General features: G+C 41.2%; 2 protein-coding genes across 3 annotated transcripts in view; both read right to left on the reverse strand.

Moving 5' to 3' along the window:
- Positions 1 to 383: 383 nt before the first annotated feature.
- On the reverse strand, positions 384 to 5,353 carry gnat1 (guanine nucleotide binding protein (G protein), alpha transducing activity polypeptide 1). The gene is made up of 9 exons (XM_053867984.1): positions 5,145 to 5,353; positions 3,544 to 3,586; positions 3,336 to 3,477; positions 3,108 to 3,265; positions 2,913 to 3,041; positions 2,632 to 2,761; positions 2,402 to 2,555; positions 1,058 to 1,255; positions 384 to 991 (listed from the first exon to the last, which is right to left on the reverse strand). Exons 1-8 carry the CDS (start codon positions 5,248 to 5,250, stop codon positions 1,065 to 1,067), a joined length of 1,053 nt encoding a protein of 350 aa, XP_053723959.1. The 5' UTR covers positions 5,251 to 5,353; the 3' UTR covers positions 384 to 991; positions 1,058 to 1,064.
- A 2,423-nt stretch (positions 5,354 to 7,776) lies between these two features.
- LOC128760757 (semaphorin-3F-like) overlaps positions 7,777 to 13,623 on the reverse strand; it is a 50,798-nt gene continuing 44,951 nt past the window's right edge. Inside the window, exons 11-19 of one of the 2 annotated variants that reach the window (XM_053868403.1) lie at positions 13,291 to 13,360; positions 12,528 to 12,672; positions 12,235 to 12,457; positions 11,713 to 11,801; positions 11,368 to 11,409; positions 11,144 to 11,301; positions 10,008 to 10,075; positions 9,791 to 9,924; positions 7,777 to 8,968 (exon numbers count right to left, since the gene is read on the reverse strand). In XM_053868403.1, coding sequence (XP_053724378.1) covers positions 8,540 to 8,968; positions 9,791 to 9,924; positions 10,008 to 10,075; positions 11,144 to 11,301; positions 11,368 to 11,409; positions 11,713 to 11,801; positions 12,235 to 12,457; positions 12,528 to 12,672; positions 13,291 to 13,360 — 1,358 coding nt within the window. In that variant the 3' untranslated portion in view covers positions 7,777 to 8,539. Of the gene's footprint in view, positions 8,969 to 9,790; positions 9,925 to 10,007; positions 10,091 to 11,143; positions 11,302 to 11,367; positions 11,410 to 11,712; positions 11,802 to 12,234; positions 12,458 to 12,527; positions 12,673 to 13,290; positions 13,361 to 13,623 lie in introns of both variants that reach the window. The other variant, XM_053868402.1, reaches the window with a different exon arrangement.

Raw genomic sequence — 13,623 nt, forward strand, 5'->3', positions numbered from 1 at the left:
GTAATTCACACTTTTTTTATTGCCTTGATGTGTGAAGTGATTTTGTAAAATAATCATTAAACAAATGGTGAAGCCTTTTTAATTTATTTAGATCAATTTTAATTCACATTTAAAAGTTACAAATTGCGGATTATTGGTTATGTGTCAACTGACTTGCAATCAAACACATTGCAGCTCTCTTTCAATACCTTTGAACTTACTTGCCAAAAATAGAATTTTACATTTTAGCCTGCGACAGATTTTTTATTTGTGGTAAAAAAAAAAAAAAAAAAGAGAAAGGGATGCGGTTCTCTAAGCTTTAATTATTTCTGTGAACATCTGCTGGAGTCTGTGCATGAATATGTGCGACGTGGGTAAAATCACAAACACTTCCCACTCTCCCACAACCTTCTATAAAACCTTTTTATTCCACAATGCGGCGTAATTCCGTTATATACACGTAAGCCACTTCTAATATCTGAGCGCTAACAAGTTCAAGTGCATATGCAGGTAATGATGGTTTGGACAGCAAATGTGAGGCAGAATTTTAAACAATCTGAAATCTTAAAACTCCACTTGACAACGCAAATATTTCAAATAAATATTCCCAATAAAGGTTTCTTAATTACAGTACTTGGGAACCCTCAAATAAACTGCTGAAATACACTGATAATTCTGAGGGAAAACAAATACATCAAGCAAGAGAAAACACAGAGGCTACAGTAGTAGATTTTTTTTTCCGATTGAGTTGAAAATGATTTGACCAGTCATTCTTATTCAGATATTGACTTCTTTTATTGCTCTATGACGTAACTTCTAGTCATATATACAGGGAATGACTGCACATCTCTCCATACACACCATAAAGAGAGCTAAGTGGCTCATCTAGTTTTGTGAAACCTGCCATCACATACAAATGACATTGCCTGAAATTCATTCGAGAGTTTTGTTACTCCTGCAGGACTCTTCTTCCTTCCTCAGCAGGACATGATTTCGTTGTGATAAATGCATCCTACAAACGAAAGAGATGAAGGTTATATGTTGACGTATATCAATAATGTGAGTTAGGTTTTCCTGCCTTCGTCTTAGAAGAGACCGCAGTCCTTCAGGTTTTCTTTGATGATGATGTCAGTGACGGCGTCGAACACAAACTTGACGTTTTCTGTGTCAGTAGCGCACGTCATGTGAGAGTAGATCTCTTTGACGTCACGGCGGAGATTCAGGTCCAAAAATTGGACTTTGATGTAGTTTCCTGCGTCTTCGTAAGTGTTTGGACCTGATGGCGAGAAGTCAAAAGGAAAGTGGAGTCAAATTCTGCAGGCCAGTGGAGCCAGCACTTGTAGCTACTAACTAAAGTTTTTTGTTTGAGAGTGATTCAATGTTTTTAGTAGAGGGCTAAAATGTACTTCTTTATGGTGAATTTGTGCTCAGTGGCAGCAGCCATGAGAACCAGTAGTGAGCACGAGGGCTGTGTCCCGGCAGGTGTCTTGCAATACGATACGTACCCTGATACAGGAGTGGTGATACGATACATGGCAATATACTGCAATACTCTAAGTTCATCAGTATATTGTCATGTTTGTTAACAAGAGCTGTGCTTTTAAGGGGAGAAATTGGATAATGCAGTACAATATCATGAGCATGAAAACAAGATGATTGGTCTGATGTCAGTCCCGTTCGACTTTCAGTTAAATATCTCAACAGAGGAATGAGTCACTCAGAAAATATTAGCATTACACTCAAGTCACAAATGCAGCTGCATATCTATATATCTATATATATTATATATATATAACTATATGCATTTAAATAACAATGTAGCCATTGTAAAATGTCAATAATTTACCACACAATCAAGTATGACAATATTTCAGGCAAAATATTGATGCAATATGGCGTAATGAAGTATAGCGATGTTTGAGCATATTGGTATTTTCTTCTGGGCGCTGGGGTAATAACATTTGGGGAGAGGAAACGATTGGAAAATATTCTTCTCTTTCCCAATCCAAACACGTGTTGGAATGACTTGAGCATTAGTCTGATGGAAGTCTGTGACCTGAGGCTGCTCCACAATATTTTCAACAAAAACTGAGTATTGCTTGGACTCAATCTGATCTTCAAAACATGGCTGGTTGCGTGGTTTCAAGTGCTGCAAAACAGTAAGGAAGAATATGTGACTGATATGACAGTTCCCTTTGTCTACCTACGTGGGGTACGCTAGTCAATTGTGGTCCTTGTATTGAGTGGAGCTGCTCAACACAAGCAAACCTTGAGAAAGCACCACCAGAGCAAGCAGTAGGGATTGACAAGGCCCTTGAAAAACCTGTGTGTTGTGAGACTTTCTGAGCTGATGTGTCTAGCAAAGAGCAAACTGCACGAAACTCAGTGAAGCTACCACAAAGGTGGATGAAGTATAATGTACCATCATAATCGGGGAAGCACATGCTGAGATGTGCCTTCTTGATCTTCTCAAGAAACACGTCTTTCTTGTTGAGGAAGAGGACGATGGAGGTGGTGGCAAAGTAGCGGTGGTTGCAGATACTGTTGAACAAGTGAAGACTCTCGTGCATTCGATTCTGGAAGACATGTTTTGGTTTGAAGACAAAAATGACCAAAAATTGGTGCCTTGGATGTGGAAGCTAATGTTCATACCACTTCATCGTCCTCCACCAACACCATGTCGTAAGCGCTCAAAGCAGCAATGAAGATGATGCAGGTCACGCCTTCGAAACAGTGGATCCACTTTTTCCTCTCTGACCTCTGACCGCCAACATCGAACATCCTGCACAGAAGTCAAACTATTATCCTGCATTGAGAAAACCTGGACAACCTGCCTCTCACTCATCCTATCAATAACGCCTGACCTTAGGTAACCTGGTTATACGTCTCCTCCTAACATCTTGCAGTAATATATGAAGCGTTGATGTTCGCACCTGAAGTTGAGGTCTTTGAACGAAAACTGGGTCTCGATGATGCCAGTTGTCTTCACTCTTGATCGCAGCACGTCCTGCTCGGTGGGCACGTAACCCGGCAGGATGAGTCGCTCCAGGTCGTTCAGGTAGCTGCAGACGGCAATGTCCGGTCACTATTCTAAGTAGAACAGTTTTCCATTCTGACTCATGTCTTACTATCCGGCCGAGTCGTTCAGTTGGTACTCGGACGCTCTGTCGAAGCAGGCCTGGATACCAGAGTCTTTCCAGAGGCGAAGAATGATATCGGACAGTTCTTTCGGCATGGTGCCTTCCTCGATGGTGTCGGCCAGATGCATCAGCTTCCTGGCATCATCCTAAAGAAGGAAAAGATGGAGAGACTGATCGGATGAATCTGGCATCACAGACCGAGGGAAGGGTCGTCACCTGCTGGTCCGAGTGGCCGTAGTTGATGTTGAGCGTGTTCATGGCTTTCACGATGGCCATGATGGACTGCAGGGTGTTGCTGTAGATGATGGTGATGAACTCCAAACACTCCTCTAGAGAGTAACCATCTTTGTGGATAATCCTGGGGAGAAATGACGGTTACTAACAACCGCCTTTTTAAAGGGAGAGTCCTGTATGAAGTTCTTACTTCATCTGTTTGACGATTGTGCTTTTGCCAGACTCTCCAGCACCTACATGGGAAACCATAAAAAAAAACAAAAAAGAAAAACAAGCTTTATTTATAAGCGACTTCACAGAATCAGAATAATTTAATAACTTTATTGCCAATGTTAGTGAGGATAGCGCCAAATAGGAGATGCTTTGGTAGAAAAAATAAAAATAAATATTTAAAAAGTTACAATAATAATAGAAGTAATAAATAAATGAACCACAAACAACAAAAGCCACATGCAAATGTACATACAAAGTGCTCAAGATGAGATGTTGAAAAAACCGGGACAGGGGTCATTTTTGTTCAGAATGCATGCAGTTGGAGCGCACTGATGCTACTGCCACCAGCTGTTCATTTGAGCTCATTGCAGTCAATAATATTTCCAATGCAAATTGGAGAAAATAAATGCAGGGCAACAATATTGAGTTGAAAGAAATCAGTGTGTGGCGCAACAGGTCTGTCGAGTCACTGCTGCTGGTGTTGATAATTATACTTAGTAATCATATGAAGTTTGATAAAAGGAAATTAGTACATCATATTCTTTTCATGTTAAATACTCTTACTGCTGATTTGTAAAAATGTTATTCAGAGGAAAAAAAGTTAGTCAATCGAATGTCAGTTGTGTGTCAAAACTATTCAACATCATCGAGTTCGATTATAGATAATGTAAGTGATATTTCTAATTCCATTTGTTGCCTAACTTTACAAGATGATGATGAAAATATAAAAATAGATTTTGTTTTTTGATGCATTTTTCTTCCTGTCAGTGACATATAAAATCAAATGAATAAGCCCTCCTGTCACTAATGCCATTACTTTGTAAGTCAATAAATAACAGTCACATTTATTGTTGGCTTCCTCTAAAATAATTTGTATTGCATTCTTTTTCTCTTTAATGTCTTTATTTCATTGTTTAAGGTAATGAATGAATGAATAAATAATAATACACCTGTATCTAACGTAACAAAAATACAGTAAGCAATAGTACATGAATAAAAATGAAACACTCCCATTATTTAGTTTGATATATTCTGAAACACAGTGAATAAAGTATATATAAGTAAAAACACTCCACTGGAGATGGATTTTCTTTTGATATTCTCAAATAAAACACGTGAATCAAGTAAAAAGGCTCTAAATTTCTGCCGTGGCTATTAATGGCTCCACTAGATTCATGGAGTAGCACTTCACTGGTGTCTGTCCTTCAGTGATAATCCCTGTTGTTCCTAGATTAACAAGGGATTAACCTGAGTGATTATTACTGTCTCCGGAATTTCATGACACACGCAGAAAAATGTATCAGTCACAGGTGGGACCAGAGTCTTCATATTATAGTATCTTTTGATTCTGCTAGAAAAATGACAATTTTTAAATATTTTTAATCCAACTCTGATGATGAAATGTTTGAGCGGAAAGTTGACCCACTTCAAGTGAGTGACCAATGAGTGCGACCAATTGTAAAGATTTGTCTAACTGCGCGAGGTGGATCTCTCTGGACAGTCTCAACATGGTCAGTAGTAAAATCCCAAATTCCTCCCAGCCAGGCAGCACAACATGAAGCTGTTGCTCAACTTTACCTAGCAGCAGCAGCTTGACAGTCCTGGCATCTTTGTCAGCATCCTCCTTGAGCTTCTTCTCCAGCTCTCTGGAGCGTTTCTCCTCTGCACTCGCTCCGGCCCCCATCCTCCTTCACTTGGCTCGGGCCTCAAAAGTGGACGTAGGTCTTCGCCAGCGGCCTCCAGTCGACGTGGATGGAGGATGGAGGGTTGGCCACCTAGAGCTCACACTGGAGAGGGGTCGAGTAGTTTCCTGACTTAGGAAAGGATTTGGGGTGTTTTCTACCCACCTGACCAGGAAGGACCAATAAGACCCAAGGACAAGAGTCTACCAGGGCGTCGGCGTGAGGAGAAGAAGACCTACATGAGTGGAGCTGTGAGCTCACCTTTAGGGGGACTTTGCTGTGCTCAGCGGAAGATGAACATCGGCTCAAGTGCTTATCTCACTCTCAATTCATGTGCATTCAAGTTTGGTCATTGAAAAAGCTAAACTATGCACTTCAAGAAAAATGTTCCGGAACTCGTATTTTATTGAAAACATACATTAAATTAAATATATTCTGGAAAAATGTTTTTTTGTGTGCCGTGATGCGAATTTGATTCTGATCAACCATGGAAATAGAAATTCAACGACTCCTGGCTGCGATCTGAAGCTAACCATATACACACTGGTAATGAACGAACATATAGCATGTTGGATGTGTTACAGAGAGGAGTGAGACCTGAAACGCTTACAGGGCTTTGTGGTGTCACCCGACTGATCTCACTGGCCTGAATCTGAAGCCGGTTAAGCATCTTAATCCTCTCACTTTCAATCACAAATGTCTTGTGCGTGGATCTGTGCACAACTGTTCCCAAACAATAATTCATGTGTGACCATGTGTCATTTCTTTCTGCCACCATGTAAACATTGATGCAACAATAAACCCAGGACAAGGCTTCTACATTTGCATGAATAAAATGATATTCCTTGCTATTGGCTTCAACTATTGCAGTGCTTTATGAGACTGTGGTGGGAGTGCTGTGAATAAAAGACATGAAATGTTGTTACTGTCCACAAACTTTTGCCTGTTGCTCACAGTGCAGCAAACCAGCTCTGTCGCCAGGCAACAACACTAAACACACAGGTAAGCACCATCACCCAGGTCAAGAAGTGTATTCTATTGAAGTGCTCAGTCAAACTTTAGAAAATATTAATGATTGATTTTGTTCTGGTTTCTCATATTAGTGTAAATAGCCAATAAAAATTTCCTTCTTATTAGTTTAGGCTGATGGAGTTAAAGGGACCCTGCCGTGGTCTTGCATGAGTTCACATTTACCAAGATGAAAAGTCACTTTAACATGTGCTGAAGTGCAAAACAATGACGTTAACTTATTGCATTGTAATTTTGTTCTAACTATCACATGTTGCCTACACAAAATATTCACTTAGCCTGCAGATACAACGTCTCCAGTCCTGACATAAAGCTTGTTCTATAACCTGGAAAAGATCATGGGATTGATCACTGGATAAATGGTGACACTCATGAACTTCATAGACCGTCTTTATGCCTGTGGCTACAGTGTCCTGGAAGGTAAACAAGTGTGCGGGGAAGGGACGTAAATTTGCTTTTCCTAAATGATTCACAACAAAACCGCTGTTGATAAATTCTGTTTTTTTCTGAATGGCAGTAGTCGTTACTTACTCGTAATTTACAGCGGCTTAACAACACAAAACTAAAGGTTTTTTGAAAAAAATAAATCACACATAGCCAGGAAGCACAAATATAGTAACACTCTCATGCACACACAGGTTTGTCACCCCAATGTGGGCACCTGTCATTGCCATCACCCTTTCCCCAGCCTCTCACCCTGAACCTAACCATCCAAAACACATGGCTCACCTTAACCAGGACCCTGAAACAAACTGGAACCTTATTATAATGACCCAGTTATTTTGAAGATTTAACCCTCAGATTGAGGCTTAACCTTGTGGGGTCCGGCCAAATGGTCCCCACAAAGTCGTATGGTCCTCACTAAAATAGTGTTTTAAAATAGTCAGGAACTTGTCCCCACATACAAGCCCACTCACTCACACTCACACACAACGTTGGTCAGGTTATAGTAAAAAGAATAAACACATCATAGTCTGAGTCTTAGTCTTAAGGCCACCAACCCATTGTAGGACTGCTACTGAGGACCACTTAACACCATTGAAGTCAACACCAGACCAAACAATTGGGGCGACCTCAAAGCATGGCCCCCTTAACGTCACCTGAACGAAGGCACTGTATCCAGACAAAAGTGTTACATGATGTTTACACCCTGACAAGGAGAGATGACTGATTCTACCACCATCAAAGGCTACAAGGGCAAGGGCCTGTTGACTTTTAACAGACTGTATTCAGCATTGTGTGATAAGTGAACGCTACACAGTCAAACGCTTGTCAGAATAAAATATTAAATGCAATTACTTCCTTTCCTTTAAAAACCTGATGACCAAGAAAAATTCCCTTCAAATGTGTCAGCAGACATGAGTGAAGGCGGTCACACCCATACATTGGTGCTATGTCCAACTTGTATATACACCGCTCTCTTAAAACCACAAAGCTGAACAACAGCTCACGGCTTGTGCACAAAGAGACTCAAGAGGAGGCGTTGTTATTTTCACTTCTGTGTTATTAAAGGATAATTTCCCCTCTCCCCCCCGGAAGAAAAAGTTCCTCACAAAAAGTCACGTTTGTTAAAGATACAACATTGAAGTGTGAAATTCACATATAAACAAAACAAACACTTGAATGATGCAAATGACTTTGGAAGAATTAGGGCTGTAACATCGATATTTGCGGGGCCATCTCACTTCATCAGTCTGTGGGCGTCTCCTTGAACGTCCCTTAGAACGCCACCCTCTCTCAACAGCTTATATCTCGCAGTAGAAAAACAAATATAAACAGTAGGAAGTTCTACTGAAGCTTTGGGAAGATTTAGAATCTCCCCGATTACTGCCAGCAGTCACGTGATCCCTCATGGTCCCAACGTCCTTGTCCGAGTGCGGAAGCTCCCAGCGTCCACCCTTTCAGTCGTCTCTTATAAACACTCAACATATTTAGAACATAACATAATCGCACGTCTGTCACACTAACAATAACATTATAATAACAACAATATTTGCACAGATTGACCTATTCACAAAAACATGTTTTCTAGATAGGTACAAAGAATTACTTTTTACAAACTACAATAAATATTGTGAGTTTTTTTTTTTTTTTTAAACCAACAGTCACATAGTTTGCTGCAGTTGCTTTGGGTTCAGTTCAGGGTCTAGTTCCTCGTATTAATCTGACTTCTCTATGACTGGAGTCTCTCCCAGAATGAAGGGCGGACGACAGTGTGGTGTGGGAAAAGGTGAATGGGTTTGAAGAGGTGCGTCCAGCTCCTCATGTCTCGGCCGGAGTGGTTTCGTCGTTGTGATGCCGACGGTTCCGTGGCTTCTTCTGCTCTTTCAGCTCCTTCAAGCTTTTGGCTTTGCTGTCTCCCACGCTGACGTCGCCCAGCTGCCAGTAGTCCTGGCAGTACTGGTTGATCAAGCCCATCTCCGGCTGGCTCAGGATGGTGAGCAGGTCTTTGTACTGGCCGGCGCTGGGAGTCCAGGCGCTGGACTGCAGAGGTGCGAGCGCAGGGCTTCCGGTTTCCACCAACACGTTGTTCACCGTGCGGCTGGAGAGGACGACCAGCTGCAGCTTGACAAGGGTGTGTTTGAAGTTCTTCTCAGTGGAGGTGCACTGGTAGATGCCGCTGTCAGACGACTGCAGGGAGCGGATGAGAAGACCATGCTCCGTTTTCAGGATGCGGCCCTCCGACCGGATCTGGAACAAAGCAGTGACCAATTTAATGAATGTGCTTTTCCCAAGCTCATGCAACTGTATTATAAAAAAAGCTGAAGTGCCGAATTTGAATGTTATTTTCTAGCAACATTTTTCATTTTTTCTTCTATTCTTCTGCATTACATTTTTTAACATACGTTTCCCAGATTTCCAATAAAATTCTTAAGCTTTTTCTTTAAATATGTGATGCTTCTGAAAATGACACAAACTTTAATCATCTTGTCTTCAAGAGATTAAATTAGTTGAATAAATTACAGATAAATAACAAATTAGTTGTGTATGAAGTTTCAGTAAAACTTCAGATTGGGACACATTTATTATTATTTACTATTAATAAATTACTTGAGTTCACTAACTCCAGGCGCACCACCTTATAGAATGTGATGTCGTAACCAAAATACAGCCATGATGAAGGAGACAGCGAGAGAAAAGTGATGCTTCAACAACATCCAGATTGAAGCACATGAATGTTATTTGGTGCAGTTCATAATGATGTTTAAGGTCATATATTCATTCTGGTGTCAAATATTAAAACATGATTAAACACAAATATTTCTATCTAGTATAATGTATAAAATAATAATGTATTATTTATTATAACATTTTATATATATTATTTACATCCCCCAGATAATTGATTTAAAAGCCATTATTCATGACGCAAAATTGTTTTAAAAGTTCATGTTTTCAACTTCAGTCATTGTCTTTCCATCCTGAATAAAACCACACTAGTGTCCCGAGGCCTCGCCTGCTTTCTCGCATGCCTTGGTGCATCATCTCACGTACTGTAGACCCAGCGCTCACCTCTTTCCGCCTGTCGCTGTTCTCCTTCTGGAGATGCCACTTGAGAGACACGTGAGGAGATCGAGCCTGACACTCCAGGAAGGTTGTGCTTCCTTCCACCCCGTACTGCACCGTCTCCAGAGTGTTTTTATTGGCTGCAGATCAAATCGTGGATGAGTAACTGTGACTGAGCCAGTCTTAAAGTGTTAAGAATTCTCAACAAGGAACCGCCTCTCACCGTTGGAGTTATACCCTCTGCACTGGCGTATTGGGTTTCCGTACTTCACATCCTGCCGTCGGCTACGTCTAGAAGGGTCAGATCAACAGCCGGAAATAAAGAGCTTAATTAATATCAAACACTCATGCAAGTGAGTGTTCATTTTTAAAATCAAATATGATCAGTCAAAGTCACGGCTCGAAGGCAGTTTCTTGCTGTGGGGAATCTAAACGGATGCCAGAGGCTAAAGAGCCACCAGGGGGCCCCATAGCTGCATGTTTAGCATCTTATGAGGCCAACTGAAATGACCAGTTTCATCTGAGGTTAAGTGTCACCTATTACATGCTTTCAAATAAAGGTTGGCCATGAATAAAATAAAATTAAACAAGCTTTGGCTTGTGGTTTTTTTTGGTTTTATTAAGTCATATTTGACACTTAATGTTATTTTGGCCGTCCTTAAGATTAATTTACGAAGTTTAGTGTGTTATTCATAGGGCCCTAATTGTATGCTACTGTTAATAATAATAGTAATAATAAAAAAAATTTAAAATATTCATTCATTCTTAAAATGACATTTCTGTAATTCGGTAACAAAAACATGTTCCAAATCTCTGGATTTCCTTGAGAGTTGCCTGCACTCTGCCTGTGACTGCGGCCTCAGCAGAGAGGAGCTTCTCAACGCTGAAGCTCATAGTATTAACCAGGAGACTGCTCTCAGCTCTCACATGAGGACATCATGACTTTTCAAATAAAGAAGCCAGGAAGCAGATGCTGTGAAAACAACACACTGGGCTGTGCCTCCAGATCATCTGTGTTATTATGAGGTGTTGTGCTGTTTATTAAGCATTACTTGACTGCAGGTTTGTTTGATTTTCTTATTTAAAATAAATACATTTCATAAATCCTCAATGTGTTCTGTTTATCGACATATAAATTATTATTTTTCTTGTATTACAATGTTCCTAAATCTGTTTCTCTTGAATGTTTGGCTCAACTTAAGATGTTTCATTTCACCTGCTGCCTGTTTTGCTCATGACGTGTAACAGATTGTGGCATTTTAGTAGACCATCTATAGGGATAGGAAGCAGCATCTTGCCGAGGGGCCCTACGGAGACAGAAACGGCTCTGCATGGCTCTATTGAATTCATGGTGCTCACCTCTTCTGTGAGGCCGAGTATCTGGAGCAGGAGTTGCCGTCCCAGGCACAGTACGGATCTCTGGCCAGACAGCAGTCGGCACACACCTCGCCGTAGACGTCACAGCGATGAAGAGCCAGGTGAGTCACGCCCAGCACCGACCCAACGTACAGTTGTTGCTGCACAGAAGTGGACCCTGCTCAGTATTTGACAGGGAAGCGCCACATTTGTGTAAGAGCTCTTACCCGCTTTGAGGAAATCTTCATGGTGGTGATTGGTGTGGGCACCTGAGGAGACAGTTCCAACTTTCAATGCTGAAATAGTAACTCAACCTTGTAGTTTGATGTAATAATTATAATTAACCAGAAAGATAATAACAACAGATGACTCTAAAAAAGTGTGTCACAGTTTTGTGAGTTGTATTTGTGATGTATTTTAAACTTTCTGAAGTCTCATTCACAATTTTTCTTAGGCTGCTATTCTGGTTTTGTCCTGGAGGAGGCCCAGATCTATTGCACGTTGTGTATTCAGATTCTATCATATAAGACAGTCGAAACTGCACTTTTTGAGAGCGTGTCACACTGACTGACCTTGAAGACTTCCACTTCCTCCAAAACCAGCTCCTCCGTCTGCAGGTCATCACGGGGCAAAACGATGACTTTCTGAACCGTTCCACGATCTGGCGGCAACAGACACACAATGAAATCTCTATGACTCGCATGCCCTCAACTTCAGAGCAGTACAGGACACACTTCAAGCAGAGAAGATCATTTATCATGCAGCCACCTATAACCATCAGGAGAAAGATATTCCAATAAACTTGTATCAACTAAAAAATTAAAAAATAAAAAAGAATGAAGGATGGAAACGGACCACCCTTTAAAATCAATCACCCATCGTGTATATTAAAAAATAGAAAACAATAATACTTAATAATACTTTATTTTCACATATAACAGCTGAAGTTCAATGTTTAAAAACAGAGATAATATATATATATATATATATATATATATATATATATATATATATATATATATATATATATATATGAATAATAACAAATGCTAACCTTGATCACTGTAAACGACTGTAATGGCTCATCCACTCACCTGTGCCCAGGAACAGAACCTCGTAGCTTCCGTCTGCAGCGGTCACCTGGTCCACCGCTATCGTGGTGAACTCGTAGTCCACGTTGGTTCTGACCACCAGGGGATGCTTGTGCACTGGGTAAACAGCGTTGTACATGGTGGGATGATTCCGCATGAAGTTGATCACCTCGTCTGGATAATCCTTGGTGGACTTCATGTTCGGCGTGAACGTTCCTCCAGGACACTTCAATGGAAGTAAGCCCAGTTTAGATTTAGTTGAAAAGACAGGTGTGTTTTTAAGGGGCTTCACTCACAGTGCCCGGCCGAGGGTAGGGGATCTTCCCAGTGTACGCCACCCACTGGTAGTTAGGACCTTCTTTGTGGGCGAAAGGCCCGTTGAAGACCATGCGTATGTCAGCCATGGAGTACACGCAGACAGCGGAGCCCTTGAACACGGATCTGGAGGGAAAGTGGAGGGATGCATAAATGAGGGTGCCAGAATCGCCTTCCTTCCCACATACGCTGCCTGCCTCTTGCAGGGAAGCACCGTGTCACTGAGGCACAAACCCACACCATCAAACCGACCACAGCAGAGTCAAGCTGTCTGACACACTGACATAGAAACACCCACGTTCAGTAGCTCCTCGCCCAAGTCAGCTGCTGTTCTGTGTGGGTTACTACATCATTACGACGGCAAATGTTTTAGCAGTTGCGCTGCTAATACCCGAGGAAGCCACGGAAACACACTGTTGTTGCTCATATACATTAATCCAGACATGTCCTGAATGGCACATCTACCAGATACGCAATTCAAACGTCAAGCTTGTGGTTTTCCTGGTGCGTTTAAACAAAAAAAAAGAGCCCCAATCGAGCAGAAATGTGTGCTCCTGCTGTCAATCTCGCCAAATACCAAGCTTGTTTTTGCGAGTGTGAAGCTGGCAGGGGACATTATTTCGATGTCAGAGAGGGCGCCGTCGCCATCGAGCTGAGAGAAAATGAATGACCACTGTAGGAGAGAACCCAAAATATACTTTCTGTCTAAACAGAATTACAGTTTAAGGATCTCAATTTACTTACCCTGAGACGGAGAAGACGCCGTAGATGACAGGATTCCTTGTGTCTTGAGTTGGCTGGATATACACGTCCCCTGAAAAGTACATTCATACTGATGAGGAAAAAGTACATCTAGAACAATGAGAATACGGTGCCACTGAGGTGCCAGGTCGTGGAAAGCTGAATTTTTTGTGATGGTACGTGTCTTCAGCAAAGACACACAATAATGGAGTATTAGAGATAGCGACAATAAAATATTAATAGAAATGCGGAAAAAAAATGACAAAAAAGTTTTTATGCTTGGAAGAGGTGGATTTGTCTGTGAATCAATTGACGTTGTGTATTGGCAGGTATATG

This window comes from Synchiropus splendidus, chromosome 6, assembly GCF_027744825.2.
Source record: "Synchiropus splendidus isolate RoL2022-P1 chromosome 6, RoL_Sspl_1.0, whole genome shotgun sequence".
NCBI lineage: Eukaryota > Metazoa > Chordata > Actinopteri > Syngnathiformes > Callionymidae > Synchiropus > Synchiropus splendidus.

Excerpts from the sequence above, each read along its gene's own strand:
- gnat1 (XM_053867984.1), bottom strand. The coding sequence starts at position 5,250 with ATGGGGGCCGGAGCGAGTGCAGAGGAGAAACGCTCCAGAGAGCTGGAG. Across the intron at positions 3,042-3,107 it reads CTGAACGACTCGGCCGGATA|CTACCTGAACGACCTGGAGC; the intron begins GTAAGACATGAG and ends TGCCGTCTGCAG. Across the intron at positions 2,556-2,631 it reads TGGTGGAGGACGATGAAGTG|AATCGAATGCACGAGAGTCT; the intron begins GTATGAACATTA and ends CATGTCTTCCAG.